Source organism: Nilaparvata lugens, chromosome 10 (genome assembly GCF_014356525.2).
Source record: "Nilaparvata lugens isolate BPH chromosome 10, ASM1435652v1, whole genome shotgun sequence".
Classification (NCBI taxonomy): Eukaryota; Metazoa; Arthropoda; class Insecta; order Hemiptera; family Delphacidae; genus Nilaparvata; species Nilaparvata lugens.
In genome coordinates, this window is record NC_052513.1 from 26902257 (window position 1) to 26917372 (window position 15116).

The 15116-nt window shown below is 38.7% G+C and overlaps 1 protein-coding gene across 1 annotated transcript; it reads left to right on the plus strand.

Moving 5' to 3' along the window:
- Window positions 1-272: 272 nt before the first annotated feature.
- LOC120353350 lies at window positions 273-6240 on the plus strand. Its single transcript, XM_039436668.1, has 2 exons — window positions 273-1651; window positions 6116-6240. The coding sequence occupies exons 1-2, from the start codon at window positions 289-291 to the stop codon at window positions 6238-6240; spliced, it is 1488 nt and encodes a 495-aa protein (XP_039292602.1). The 5' UTR covers window positions 273-288.
- Window positions 6241-15116: the final 8876 nt, after the last annotated feature.

Sequence of the window (15116 nt, forward strand, 5' to 3'; positions counted from 1 at the left end):
GGGCTGTCTCTATTAATAATTAATATTCTTTCTTTGGTTATGAAAGTGAATATGCAACTGCAGGTGAATGGCTCTAACAATCTGTTTGATGTCATGCATGGAATGAATGTTTTTATTATTATTTATTTGTTTTAATATCGCATAATAGTATTTATCTTGTTTCATTTTTATAGGCTCCCTTTTTTATATTATTTCTTTGCTTATGTGAGTTAATATTCTGCTGCAGGTGAGTGGTTTATCAGTCAGTTTGATTTCATGCATTAATGAATTATCGGTGATGAGTGCGGAATGGGTTTATCCGTTCATCTTATTCCATATCTTAACTGTTTTTATTCTATTTTAATTTGTACTTTCAATTTTAATAGTACTATTACCATCCAATCATTCTATTTGTTTTTCTTCTATTTATTAAAAATTGTTACTGTCATGGAGAGAGTGAATGAGCAGCATAAATATTTATCAATATACTATCAAAATGTTAGAGGTTTGAGGACAAAGACACACTCATTTCTGACTTCACTCCTGGCTTCTGATTATGATGTTATTGTTATCACTGAGACGTGGTTGTGTAATGGAATCATGGACAGTGAGTTGTTCACCGACTCCTATATTATTTATCGGAGAGATAGGCCACAAGGTATGGGCGGTGGGGTCCTGATTGCTGTTAATCGTAGGGTTCGCTCTAATCTATGTCCCTGTTTAACTCTTGATCCGTACGAGAGTCTTGGTGTCAATATCAACTTTGAGGGTGTTAGCCATACAGTAATCGCTGTTTACATTCCTTGCTCTTCTAGCTTTCAGTACTTCGATACCTATTTGAGTCACCTGGAATCTTGTTATGCAGCTATTGGTGATAAGTTGATCTTTTTGGGGGATTTTAACTTACCTGAAATTACCAATGATAGGTATTGTTTGGAGCTGGGCTCTCCTTCTGCCAGAAGATTGGCCTCTTTCGTTAACTTTTATGAGCTGGCTCTCTGTAATACAGTTCTTAATTGTAATAATCGTATCTTGGACTTGGTCTTTTCCAGCATTGACATTAATGTCGAGCGTTGTGATTATTTCCTGGTTCCAGAGGATGCTCACCATCCATCGCTTGTCATTACAGTTCAGATGTTGTCCACATTTCCTAATTCCCGTTCGAATTGTATTGAACTGTATGACTTCAGGAGGGCGGACTATCTCATGCTTTATACTCAGTTGAGAGATTGTCATTGGGAACTCATTTATAATTCTTCTGGTGTGGATGAAGCTGTTGATATATTTTACAACTTCATCTATGAGTGCTTTGATAATTGTGTGCCAAAGAGGAGGGTCAGGCCGGGAGGCACTAAATATCCACCATGGTTTAATGCTGAAATAATAGGATTAATGAAAAGGAAGGATAGGTGTGCTAAAAAGAAGAGTTTCTCTTTATACCACTTGGAACAATTTAAAAGCTTGAGAACTCGGGTCAAGCAGTTGATTGCTCGGCAATATAGTAACTATATATCCAGGGTGGAGTCGGGTATCAAAAGTGATGTCAAGAGCTTTTGGGGTTTTGTCAACTCAAGGAGAACTAATGGCTCTACTCATGAAGGTATGCATTTGGGTGACCAGGTTTTTGGTTTGCATGATTTGCCGGATGGCTTCGCTCAATATTTTTCTTCAGTTTTTTCTGATGACACACACTTGGCTGATGTCGACGATGGCAACATCAATCCTGGAATTAATATCCCTTCCCTTTCAATTGGTTCTATTGACCTGAGTACAATATTGGCAGCAATTGGTAATCTGAGACCTAGTTCTGGCTGTGGCCCTGACAATGTTCCTCCATTTATTGTAAAGGGTTGTGCTGAAATACTGGGTCCTCCCATGAAGTTCATCTTTGATCTGTCCTTGAGGTCTTCAGTGTTCCCCACCAGATGGAAAATTGGTAAGGTTATTCCCATATTTAAGTCTGGAAGAAGGAATGACATATCCAACTTCCGCCCAATAACTCAATTGTCACCTTTTGCTAAGGTATTTGAGAGAGTGCTTTATGATTGTGTGATTTGTCATATTAGTCCCTTTTTATCTAATAGTCAGCATGGTTTCCTGAGGGGTCGCTCAACCACAACTAACTTGCTTGAGTTCACAGCTGATGTTTCAGAGGCGCTTGATGTTGGGGGTAGAGTGGATGTAGTATACACTGACTTTTCCAAGGCTTTTGATAGAATCAGTCATAAGCGGCTTGTTTGCAAATTATCTAGTTTTGGTTTGGTGCCTCAGCTTGTTAGTTTCTTTTCTGACTACCTGAGTGATCGTCTTAATTATGTTTCTGTCTTGAATTTGAAATCTAGCACTTATGTCAGTTCTTCTGGTGTGCCTCAGGGTAGTAATTTGGGTCCTTTGTTGTTCTTAATGTTTATTAATGACCTACCTGGCTGCCTGTTGCAATCCAATTGTTTGATGTTTGCTGATGACTTGAAGATCTACAGGAGGATTGATTGCCATAATGACTCTGTTCTGCTGCAAAGTGACCTGGATTTTGTCTCGGGGTGGTGCACGGATAACGGCCTCGATCTCAATGTTGGCAAATGTAAATTTATGGTCTTCACTCGTAAGCTGAATTATCCTATTTTCAATTATAGAATTAACGGCTTTCAACTCTCTAGAGTCGATATTTTCAAGGATCTGGGTGTATTGTTTGATTCTTCTCTGAGTTTTGCTCCCCATGTCCATTCTTTGGTTGGTAGGGCTAATAGGATGCTGGGTTTCATCATGAGATCTACGGCTGGGTTCAGAGATGTTGAAGGCTTGATGGCTCTCTTTCCTAGCCTTGTTCGGAGCTTGCTTGAATATTGCGCGGTGGTTTGGGATCCCCATCTGGTGGGTCTGATACATGAGATTGAAATTGTTCAGAATAAATTTTTGAGATTGTTATTTTGTAGAAAACAGAATCGTCCTTGTCCTTTGGGGTTTCCAACTGGTGTGTTGCGCAGCATGTTCGGCTTTGAGACTTTGGCATCCAGACGGAAGGTACTTTCTTGTTTATTCCTCTATGGTCTTGTGAACGGTTCCGTGAGCAGTCCTAATCTGTTGGCAAGGCTGAATTTTAAGGTTCCTGTCTTCAATAATCGTAATCGGCAAGAGTTCTCAATCTGTAGATGTAACACGGTTGGTCATTATTACTCACCAATGAATCGTATTCCTCGTATATTCCTCTGCTGTGATGGTCAGGTGGATCTCTTTTGCTTGTCTAAATGGAGCTTCAAGAGAAAAATGTCGCCATTCTTCAATTGAAGAGTAATATAGACCTGTTGTTCTTAATTTACTCTGGTTCACAATGGCCTTTTTTTTGTTCTCTCCATGGTCACCCTTTTTCCACTAACTAACTTTTAATATTTTTTCCACTTCCCTTTTGATCCCTTTTTGTCTAGTTATTTTATCACTTCTCTTAGAACCATATGTAATACGTAGGTTATATGTTGTTATTTTATGTGGTTATGATTGACCTTATTGAATAATCAAAATTCAAATTTTATCATTTACCTTTAACATTGTTCTTTTCTTTTTCAGAGTAGCTATTATACTATTTTTCTTTTCTGTTTTTCACATGTACCATTTAAACATTCTCTTTTATTAATTTTCTAGTATTTATATATATCTATTTTTTTGTAATAATTTTTTATAATGTATTTCCTGTATTCATGAGTGCGTTTTGGGCTGTTATGCCTGTTGCACTCCTAGATTTTTGTAAGAATAAATAAATAAATAGATAGATAAATAAATAAATAAATAAATAAATAAATAAATAAATAAATAAATAAATAAATAAATAAATAAATAAATAAATAAATAAATAAATAAATAATGTCGAGCGTTGTGATTATTTCCTGGTTCCAGAGGATGCTCACCATCCATCGCTTGTCATTACAGTTCAGATGTTGTCCACATTTCCTAATTCCCGTTCGAATTGTATTGAACTGTATGACTTCAGGAGGGCGGACTATCTCATGCTTTATACTCAGTTGAGAGATTGTCATTGGGAACTCATTTATAATTCTTCTGGTGTGGATGAAGCTGTTGATATATTTTACAACTTCATCTATGAGTGCTTTGATAATTGTGTGCCAAAGAGGAGGGTCAGGCCGGGAGGCACTAAATATCCACCATGGTTTAATGCTGAAATAATAGGATTAATGAAAAGGAAGGATAGGTGTGCTAAAAAGAAGAGTTTCTCTTTATACCACTTGGAACAATTTAAAAGCTTGAGAACTCGGGTCAAGCAGTTGATTGCTCGGCAATATAGTAACTATATATCCAGGGTGGAGTCGGGTATCAAAAGTGATGTCAAGAGCTTTTGGGGTTTTGTCAACTCAAGGAGAACTAATGGCTCTACTCATGAAGGTATGCATTTGGGTGACCAGGTTTTTGGTTTGCATGATTTGCCGGATGGCTTCGCTCAATATTTTTCTTCAGTTTTTTCTGATGACACACACTTGGCTGATGTCGACGATGGCAACATCAATCCTGGAATTAATATCCCTTCCCTTTCAATTGGTTCTATTGACCTGAGTACAATATTGGCAGCAATGGTAATCTGAGACCTAGTTCTGGCTGTGGCCCTGACAATGTTCCTCCATTTATTGTAAAGGGTTGTGCTGAAATACTGGGTCCTCCCATGAAGTTCATCTTTGATCTGTCCTTGAGGTCTTCAGTGTTCCCCACCAGATGGAAAATTGGTAAGGTTATTCCCATATTTAAGTCTGGAAGAAGGAATGACATATCCAACTTCCGCCCAATAACTCAATTGTCACCTTTTGCTAAGGTATTTGAGAGAGTGCTTTATGATTGTGTGATTTGTCATATTAGTCCCTTTTTATCTAATAGTCAGCATGGTTTCCTGAGGGGTCGCTCAACCACAACTAACTTGCTTGAGTTCACAGCTGATGTTTCAGAGGCGCTTGATGTTGGGGGTAGAGTGGATGTAGTATACACTGACTTTTCCAAGGCTTTTGATAGAATCAGTCATAAGCGGCTTGTTTGCAAATTATCTAGTTTTGGTTTGGTGCCTCAGCTTGTTAGTTTCTTTTCTGACTACCTGAGTGATCGTCTTAATTATGTTTCTGTCTTGAATTTGAAATCTAGCACTTATGTCAGTTCTTCTGGTGTGCCTCAGGGTAGTAATTTGGGTCCTTTGTTGTTCTTAATGTTTATTAATGACCTACCTGGCTGCCTGTTGCAATCCAATTGTTTGATGTTTGCTGATGACTTGAAGATCTACAGGAGGATTGATTGCCATAATGACTCTGTTCTGCTGCAAAGTGACCTGGATTCTGTCTCGGGGTGGTGCACGGATAACGGCCTCGATCTCAATGTTGGCAAATGTAAATTTATGGTCTTCACTCGTAAGCTGAATTATCCTATTTTCAATTATAGAATTAACGGCTTTCAACTCTCTAGAGTCGATATTTTCAAGGATCTGGGTGTATTGTTTGATTCTTCTCTGAGTTTTGCTCCCATGTCCATTCTTTGGTTGGTAGGGCTAATAGGATGCTGGGTTTCATCATGAGATCTACGGCTGGGTTCAGAGATGTTGAAGGCTTGATGGCTCTCTTTCCTAGCCTTGTTCGGAGCTTGCTTGAATATTGCGCGGTGGTTGGGATCCCCATCTGGTGGGTCTGATACATGAGATTGAAATTGTTCAGAATAAATTTTTGAGATTGTTATTTTGTAGAAAACAGAATCGTCCTTGTCCTTTGGGGTTTCCAACTGGTGTGTTGCGCAGCATGTTCGGCTTTGAGACTTTGGCATCCAGACGGAAGGTACTTTCTTGTTTATTCCTCTATGGTCTTGTGAACGGTTCCGTGAGCAGTCCTAATCTGTTGGCAAGGCTGAATTTTAAGGTTCCTGTCTTCAATAATCGTAATCGGCAAGAGTTCTCAATCTGTAGATGTAACACGGTTGGTCATTATTACTCACCAATGAATCGTATTCCTCGTATATTCCTCTGCTGTGATGGTCAGGTGGATCTCTTTTGCTTGTCTAAATGGAGCTTCAAGAGAAAAATGTCGCCATTCTTCAATTGAAGAGTAATATAGACCTGTTGTTCTTAATTTACCGGATGGCTTCGCTCAATATTTTTCTTCAGTTTTTTCTGATGACACACACTTGGCTGATGTCGACGATGGCAACATCAATCCTGGAATTAATATCCCTTCCCTTTCAATTGGTTCTATTGACCTGAGTACAATATTGGCAGCAATGGTAATCTGAGACCTAGTTCTGGCTGTGGCCCTGACAATGTTCCTCCATTTATTGTAAAGGGTTGTGCTGAAATACTGGGTCCTCCCATGAAGTTCATCTTTGATCTGTCCTTGAGGTCTTCAGTGTTCCCCACCAGATGGAAAATTGGTAAGGTTATTCCCATATTTAAGTCTGGAAGAAGGAATGACATATCCAACTTCCGCCCAATAACTCAATTGTCACCTTTTGCTAAGGTATTTGAGAGAGTGCTTTATGATTGTGTGATTTGTCATATTAGTCCCTTTTTATCTAATAGTCAGCATGGTTTCCTGAGGGGTCGCTCAACCACAACTAACTTGCTTGAGTTCACAGCTGATGTTTCAGAGGCGCTTGATGTTGGGGGTAGAGTGGATGTAGTATACACTGACTTTTCCAAGGCTTTTGATAGAATCAGTCATAAGCGGCTTGTTTGCAAATTATCTAGTTTTGGTTTGGTGCCTCAGCTTGTTAGTTTCTTTTCTGACTACCTGAGTGATCGTCTTAATTATGTTTCTGTCTTGAATTTGAAATCTAGCACTTATGTCAGTTCTTCTGGTGTGCCTCAGGGTAGTAATTTGGGTCCTTTGTTGTTCTTAATGTTTATTAATGACCTACCTGGCTGCCTGTTGCAATCCAATTGTTTGATGTTTGCTGATGACTTGAAGATCTACAGGAGGATTGATTGCCATAATGACTCTGTTCTGCTGCAAAGTGACCTGGATTTTGTCTCGGGGTGGTGCACGGATAACGGCCTCGATCTCAATGTTGGCAAATGTAAATTTATGGTCTTCACTCGTAAGCTGAATTATCCTATTTTCAATTATAGAATTAACGGCTTTCAACTCTCTAGAGTCGATATTTTCAAGGATCTGGGTGTATTGTTTGATTCTTCTCTGAGTTTTGCTCCCCATGTCCATTCTTTGGTTGGTAGGGCTAATAGGATGCTGGGTTTCATCATGAGATCTACGGCTGGGTTCAGAGATGTTGAAGGCTTGATGGCTCTCTTTCCTAGCCTTGTTCGGAGCTTGCTTGAATATTGCGCGGTGGTTTGGGATCCCCATCTGGTGGGTCTGATACATGAGATTGAAATTGTTCAGAATAATTTTTGAGATTGTTATTTTGTAGAAAACAGAATCGTCCTTGTCCTTTGGGGTTTCCAACTGGTGTGTTGCGCAGCATGTTCGGCTTTGAGACTTTGGCATCCAGACGGAAGGTACTTTCTTGTTTATTCCTACAAGTTTGAGCAAAAGCTTTTACTTTTGAGCCAATGCTAAAACTATTTTTTTGAAGAGCATGAGCTAAAGGTTTTGCTCACGTTTATTCATAGAAAATGAAGCAAATGCTCCATATATTGAAGTATAAGCAAATGCTCAACTTTATACATATGACCCAATGTATCATGTGCATCATGCGTGTTCTACCGTTGTTGGCCAGCCTTAAGGCTAATCACCGTACTTTACACCAACAGCATTGGTTCAATGAAAAGCATGGACGTTTATTTTTCATAAGGAATGCAGATGGTTTAAAGTGAAGTTCTCTATTGTAGCTTAACCTCCAGCCAACTCTTGAAATGTAACTTCTCACACCAACAACATATCATTTATCAATCAATTTCTCCTTTGACAGTATTGAATTTCCACTTCAAGCAATCCGAAATTAATGAATGATTGTATACAGTCACGCTACGTCTCCCAGAGCTGACCTAATTCTGTTTAACTTTAGACATGTAACTCAGGAACAAGCTCAACCCATTTCCTACCACATCCCTCATCCCACTCCTCAACTGAAGTTTCATTTTCAACCTGGAACTGATTCAACTATGTCCCTCTGAGAAGTTCCACTCCAAAACTCACTCCCGGAAATCTAACATGAAAAAAATCTTTATCCCTTCACTTTAAATTGAAATAGGAAATATTATCACCTCAATCTATCTTAACAGATTTTTCCAAAATTGAACTGCCCACCACTGAAGAACTATACTTTTTCCGTCATTTAATTATCAAAACTAATTAATTAATTAATACTATGCCGTTTGCATCATCAAAATTCTACTACATCCCTTATAATCCCACTAAGGAACTAGACATTGAACTAAAAACCCCAATTCAACAACTACCTTCACCCCTTTCCACTATCAAACGTCAACGCTGACCTCAACCCTAAAAATCACACTTCAACAACTACTTCTTCATCTTCATCTTCTTTTTCTTCTCCTTCTCCTTCCCCTTCTCCTTCTTCTCCTTCTCCCTCCTTCTCCTCCATCTCATTCATCTCTTTCTCTTCTCCTTCTCCCTCCTTCTCCTTCTTCTTTTCCTTCTCCTTCATGTTCTCCTTCTTCTCCTCTTCCTCTCCTCCTTCTTCTTCTTCTTCTTCTTCTCCTTCTCCTTCTTCTTCTCCTTCTCCTTCACCTTCTTCTCCTTCTCCTTCTTCTTCACCATCTCCTTCTTCTTCTTCTCCCTCTCCTTCTTCTTTTTCTTCTTCTTCCTCTTCTTCTTCTTTATATTTTTTTTCTTCTTCTTCTCTTCTTCTTCTTCTTCTTCTTCTTCTTCTTCTTCTTCTTCGACGGCGCTACAGCCCAAATCGAGCCCTGGCCTCAATTCTGCGCCTCCATCCATCACGATCTCTTGCCTTCATTTTCCAATTCCTGATGCGAAGAAGTTCTGCTTTATCCTTTGTGATGCTATCCTCCCAGCTCTTGGCTTTGCTACCGGTCTTTGGTCTCCTGTTCTCCCAATCTGGGAGACCGAGTGTCTGGCATCCGTTCTACAAGCCCTAACCATCCTAAGCGTTTCAGTGTGACATAAATGAACAGGGGTGGCTCTTTATAGAGTGCAATTAATCAATTATTGTTTTTTATTTGCCAGACACCTTCATCAAACACAGGTCCATATATTCTATGCAGCATTTTCCTTTCCCAGCGGTCTAGCTTCGCTGCAGCCTTGAATGATGACTTGCACACTCCACTTCCATATGTTACCACTAAGCCTATTATAGTTTTATATATTCTGGTCTTTATGTTCCCATGGACGCTTCTTGACTTGAATATCTGCAGCATAGAGAAGAATGTTTTGGTTTGTCAACCCTGCATTGAGCCGTCAATAACTACGACTAATTTACAAAGTTATTACCCTTCAGATTCAACTTGAAACTTATAGGCTGACTACCACTTATTCTAATCTATATTCTCAGATTGTGATTTGGTGTAGAAATTGAAATGGACATAAGAAGAGAAAGAAGAGAGAAAAAATGAAAGAGAAGAAAGAGAGGAGAGAGATGGGTAAGGGAGGAAGGATCAGAGTACAGTAAGAGCAAGAAGAAGTGAAAAAGAAGAAAACAAGGATAAGAATACCGTTAGATGAAGGGTAGAAGAAAAAGAAGATGAGAAGATCAGGGAAGATGGAGAGGAGTAACAGTGAGAAGAAGAGAAAAAAGGTTCGGAAACCAAGAACAAGTTATACAGTAGTATGAGAGGAAGGAGAAGAGAGAAAAGAGAATGTTAGAGAGAAGCCGAGAAGGAACAAGATACGTAGTAGAGATAGGGAGGAGGTGAGAGGGAAGGATGAAGTGAGTAGGAGGAGAGATGATAGGATGAAGTAGGAAGGAGGAGAGAGGAAATGATGGAGATGAAAAGGTGGAGATATAGTGAGAGAGGACGCACAAGAAGGTGTTCTAAGACCCTGAACAATCAATCATGTGGAATGGCGGCAGGAGTTAGGAGAGCAGAATTAGCCCCATAACCATCTGCGGATTGTTGAACAAGTATTAGTGTAACTCCCCGACAATCAACGCTTGATTGAGAAGCTCTAAACTGCCATTACTCAACTTTGTTGTTCGCTGAGCAGTTACTGTATTTTCCGTATGGATGCTTGTTTGATGACTTATGTGTTGTTATTGTTAAGAGTGTATAGCATGTTGGACAGCAAGTTTGTAAAGAGCAGGTGGTTCTATACATTCAGTTATAGTGAGTTTCACTTCAAATAGTCAGTATTCCTGAGTTTATCATGATTTCCCAACTTCCCATTCACCTAATCTTGAAAATATATAGTGAATCTTCACTTCTTCATCCTTCTCCTTCTCCTACTCCTTATATTCTGATGAATCTTCACTTCTCCTTCATCCTTCTCTTATATTCTTTAATATTCTTCAATATTCTTTTGCCTTCTGCCAACCACGGTTTAGACATGACCTGCCAGTTCCGGTCCTTGACATAAGGGCGTTCTAGCAGCTCTTTTCCAATATTTTTGAATCTCAATTTTGTTCCCTTCATGAATTCTACTACAACGGTTATTTATCGATTAAGTGGAATAACAAATTCAACCTGATACTAGATTAAAAATAAAAGATTAGTAAGAGAGGAAGGATCAGAGTGCAGTAAGAGCAAGAAGAAGAAACCGGAAGAAAAATGTAGAGTATCCTAACTGGAAGTAGTGTTTGGGTTTGATTAGCAAGCCATTTTTCACGTTAGATGATAAGAGCTTCTTACTGTTACTCCTCTCCATCTTCCCTGATCTTCTCATCTTCTTTTTCTTCAAACTTAAAGGGTTGACATACCACTTTTTACCACTCCTATCATCCCTAGAAATCCCACGCAGAAACTAACGTTACCCTTATCTCCTCAAAATCCCAATACAGCAACTAAGAATCCCTTCCTTCTACTAAATTCAACTGATGCTTCATCATTTTCAATCTTGAAAAATCTAATCTTTTTATTCTCATTAACCCCTTACAACAACTTCCTTCATCTCTTTTCAACATAAAATACTAGAATCACCCTTTTTCACCTTCGAAATACCACCAAAAAGCTGAAATTACATTATATCACAGAAAATCCCACATCAACACACTTTACACTTCCCAACCTTGAAATCGAACGATAAAACTATCCTACAAAATCCACCACAAAACAATCTTATATTTTCTCACAGAAATGCCCTCATCAATAAATCATTCAACCTTTTCCCACCTTAAAAATCCAACTAGAAACTAATCTCACAACTACTTTCCACACTCAAACTTTCCTTACTCTTACGTTTTACTTTCCCTCAATACTACCACTACCAATCTAGCCTCACCCCTTCCTTCACGAACTCTCTCTTCAACACCCAACTACACCCTTCTCACCCCATAAATCCAGACGAAAGCACTCCCGACAAAGGCCCAAAATCTGTGAGCACCCGGCGAGCGCACTGGTGCAAAGCTCACTTCCATTTTTAGTCGGCCGAATTTCCCGTCCAATTTCGCCGCTCTGTTCAGTCGGACAGCTGAGCCGGCCGCCAGATTTATTCGTTTTCCAACTGAGCTCAGTTCCCCACAATGGCGAATGCTCTATTCGGCCGTCGACCGCCGTCACCTCCAATGATGAATCACCTCGGTGCACACGCACGGACTCACACTCAACAACTTATCGATCATGCTCGCTTTTTTACAAAAAAGGAATGAGAGATGAACTGAAAAACTAGACAAGTTACTAACGGCATGTGATAGTTTTGACCGATTTTGGCTTTTCCACTGAAAAATGATTAAGGGAGAACTACTTATCCATTTAGGATAAACGAAAATGGGGATCATCCAAAGAAAATGGTTGGAAGAAAAGCTGGAAAACTAAACAAGTTACTTATCAATAATATAATAGAGGAAAGAACTGGCTTTTACACGTACGGGATAGTAAAATTAAGTTTCACGCATCGTCACGTCTGAACTACTGGACTGATTTAACTTGACATTTTAAATATGGATTCTTAATTAACCGAGGATGGTTATAGGCCTATTTTCAAATCTTCAAGACCCTATTACGTCAAGTTTTCAGTTTTACGTCAAGTTTTATAATGCACCCTTGCCGAGCACGGGTTACCTGCTATAGATGCCTGCTAGTCTATAATATAATAAAGGGAAGAATTGGCTTATACACGTACGGGAAGGAAAATTCACGAATGATGCATCATCACGTCTGAACTACTGGACTAATTAACTTGAAAATTTGCATAAAGATTATTAATCTACCGAGGAAGCTTATAAGCCAATTTCAAATAATTCAAGATTTCAAGTCAATTTTCCAAGAACTGGTCCCAGAACACTTCCTCAAGGCAGTGTTCTGGGACCAGTTTTTTACCTACTCTATACCAGCGATATTCCCAGCCTTGATGAGAATACTACAGCAACATTTGCAGACGACACAGCCATATTATCAGTAGACAGTAATATTCATATTGCAACAGAGAAACTACAGAGATCCATCAATAAAATTCAAGATTGGACTAGAAAGTGGAGAATGAAATTGAATGAAACAAAGTCGATTCACATCAATTTTACCAATAAGAAGGACCTGCCCATACCAATAACTATCAACAACCAAGTTGTACCATATGCTAATGATGCCAAGTATCTAGGTATGACCTTGGACGCAAAGCTTCGCTGGAAGGCCCATGTCAAGAAGAAGAGAGAATAGCTTGGAATCAAATATAAGAAGCTGTATTGGCTGATCGGAAGAAACTCCGTCCTTTCAATCCGAAACAAAGTACTTCTGTACAAACAGATATTAAAACCAGTATGGACGTATGGTATACAACTTTGGGGGTGTACCAAAGACAGCAACATCAATGTCATTCAACGTTTTCAAAACAAAGTGCTAAGGAACATTGTGGATGCTCCTTGGTATGTCAGGAACAGCGATCTTCATAGAGACCTTCACGTCGATCTGGTGTCCACCGAGATCCAGAGGCATGCGGAGAGGCACGAGGGGCGACTGCACCAACATGACAACGTCGAGGCGATCCAGCTGCTAGACAATGGAGGGTTGGTGCGGAGGCTCAAAAGGAGGAAACCGTTTGAACTAGTGTAGTGCTTGTTCAAGTAGTGTCCAGTGAAAGAGCAGAGCAGTGATTGAGTGAATCTAGCTTCTATAGTGCAGTCAATAAGTGTACATATTAATTAAACAATAGCAGTAAGAGTTTCTAATGAGAAATTCACTGTTCAATTTTTCAAGTAGTAATTTAGGATAAAAAAAAATTAGCTCATTAGTCTTTAGACTAGATGACTATAGTATTGACCAATAGAGAATTTTCCAGTTTCTAATTTTTAATTAGACCCTTGCGTAGCTCGGGTTAATGAAAGTGGTAATGAAAAATAAGGATTTACAAAGATTCATGCTTTTCTAAATAAAATCTAAAAGAGGAAAGCTGGAAAATCAAGTTGACAACTGATGTCAAGTAGAAACACAATTTCCAAGTTTCCTAGTCCAAATTGACTCAAGCCCTTCAACAGAATCCCACTTCAACAACTAAAGTAGACCCCTTCCAACCTCAAAATCCCACTTGAGAAACAATCTTCACCTTCTATTGAACAGTATTATTGAGCATAGAAAACAGCAGAGGAGAGAACCCGAAAAATGATAGTTCCGAAGCTAATATGATAAAATTGTTTTCTGAAAGAATGTCTGTACAAGATTTGGAACAAAAAGAAGAAAACTGAAGATATATTTTTTTTATTTGAATTTATTTATTTATACATTGAAACATACATTATCATTCTCAATTGTAAATGATTGGGGAAGGAACAACAGGCTTAAAGACCAAAACTGTTCCTTCCCAAATTTCTTTATTAAAAATTCTTTCTTTATTCAAAGAAATAATTAAACAATCAAATGCATTCCAAAAATCAAATACAATATTGTTTCCTAATTTCTAATATGTGTTCCCATAGGCTCTACTGTGTGTGGACACTTGAATATATATAATAAAATATTTATATAGAAATTTAGATAGATAGATAATTTAGATAGAAATTGTCCAAAAATAGGTTATGATTAAACTTTATTAATTTTGTCCAATTTTGAGTCGAAAATATATATAAACTAGGAATTTAGAATTTAGATAATGACAAAGTTAGAACAGTTATTGTGGTTGTTGCCGAACAATATCTAGTAGAAGTGTTGATATCAAGTGATGTGAGGAACTGTGAAAAATTGTGATAATGTGGGGTTACAGCAGCACAAGAATATTAAGGAAGAGTGAGATATGCCATCGTGATATGATGAGGGAACGAGTATAAGAAAATGAGGATATTAAAGTGTGTGAAGAATGGAGATAGGAAATGAAAAGCGTATAAAAGACGCCTTGTACGACGGGATGACAGGCTAAGATCTGGTGCTAGGGAAATAAACGACATACGTGACATTGAGAGAGAAGGAGACATGTGGAAGATGATGAGGCGAAGATGAGACCGACAACGATAGAGAGGAGATTGAGAAGAAGTAAGAAAAGGCGAAGATGAGATCAGGATAGAAAAAAGGTTGAAAAAACTGAGAGGCGAAAATGAGACCAACAAGGATAGAAAGAAGGTTGAAAAGAAAGAAAGGAAACAGGAAAAAGGATGAGAATGAGACCGGTAAGGATGGAGAGAAGATTGAGAGGTATGAGAAATAAAAGATGGAGAAAGGAGAGAATCCGAAGGCAAAGAGGAGAATGGTGAAAGATGAGAGGATATGGAGAAGATTGAGAAATATGAAAGAGAATAAAAAATATATGGAGGAGGAAAATCTGGATGCGAAAGAAAAAATAAAGGAGGAGAAAGGAAGGAAGGGGTATGGAAGGGAGAAGAACAATGAACTAGCGAGAAGTAGAGTAATTATGGGGAAGGGGATGAGGAGAAATAAAATAATGAATAAGTATGAGAAGGAGAAGGAGGAGCAAGAGGCAGAGAAGGAGGAAAAGGAGGGAGAGAACGAGGAGAAGGAGAAGGAAAAAAATTTAGGAGGATGAGGGATGAGGTAGAGGAGGAGGTGGATAAGAAGAGGCGAGGAGAGCGAGTCAAAGATGAGAGACAGGGTAGAAGGGCCGAGGAGGGAAAAGGAGAAGAATTATAAGAAGAAA

What these genes read in the sequence shown, in the direction of transcription:
- LOC120353350 (XM_039436668.1), top strand. Translation starts at nt 289, where the DNA reads ATGGGTTTATCCGTTCATCTTATTCCATATCTTAACTGTTTTTATTCT. An exon ending in CGCTCAATATTTTTCTTCAG is followed by an intron (nt 1,652 to 6,115) that starts TTTTTTCTGATG and finishes ATTTTTCTTCAG; the next exon opens with TTTTTTCTGATGACACACAC.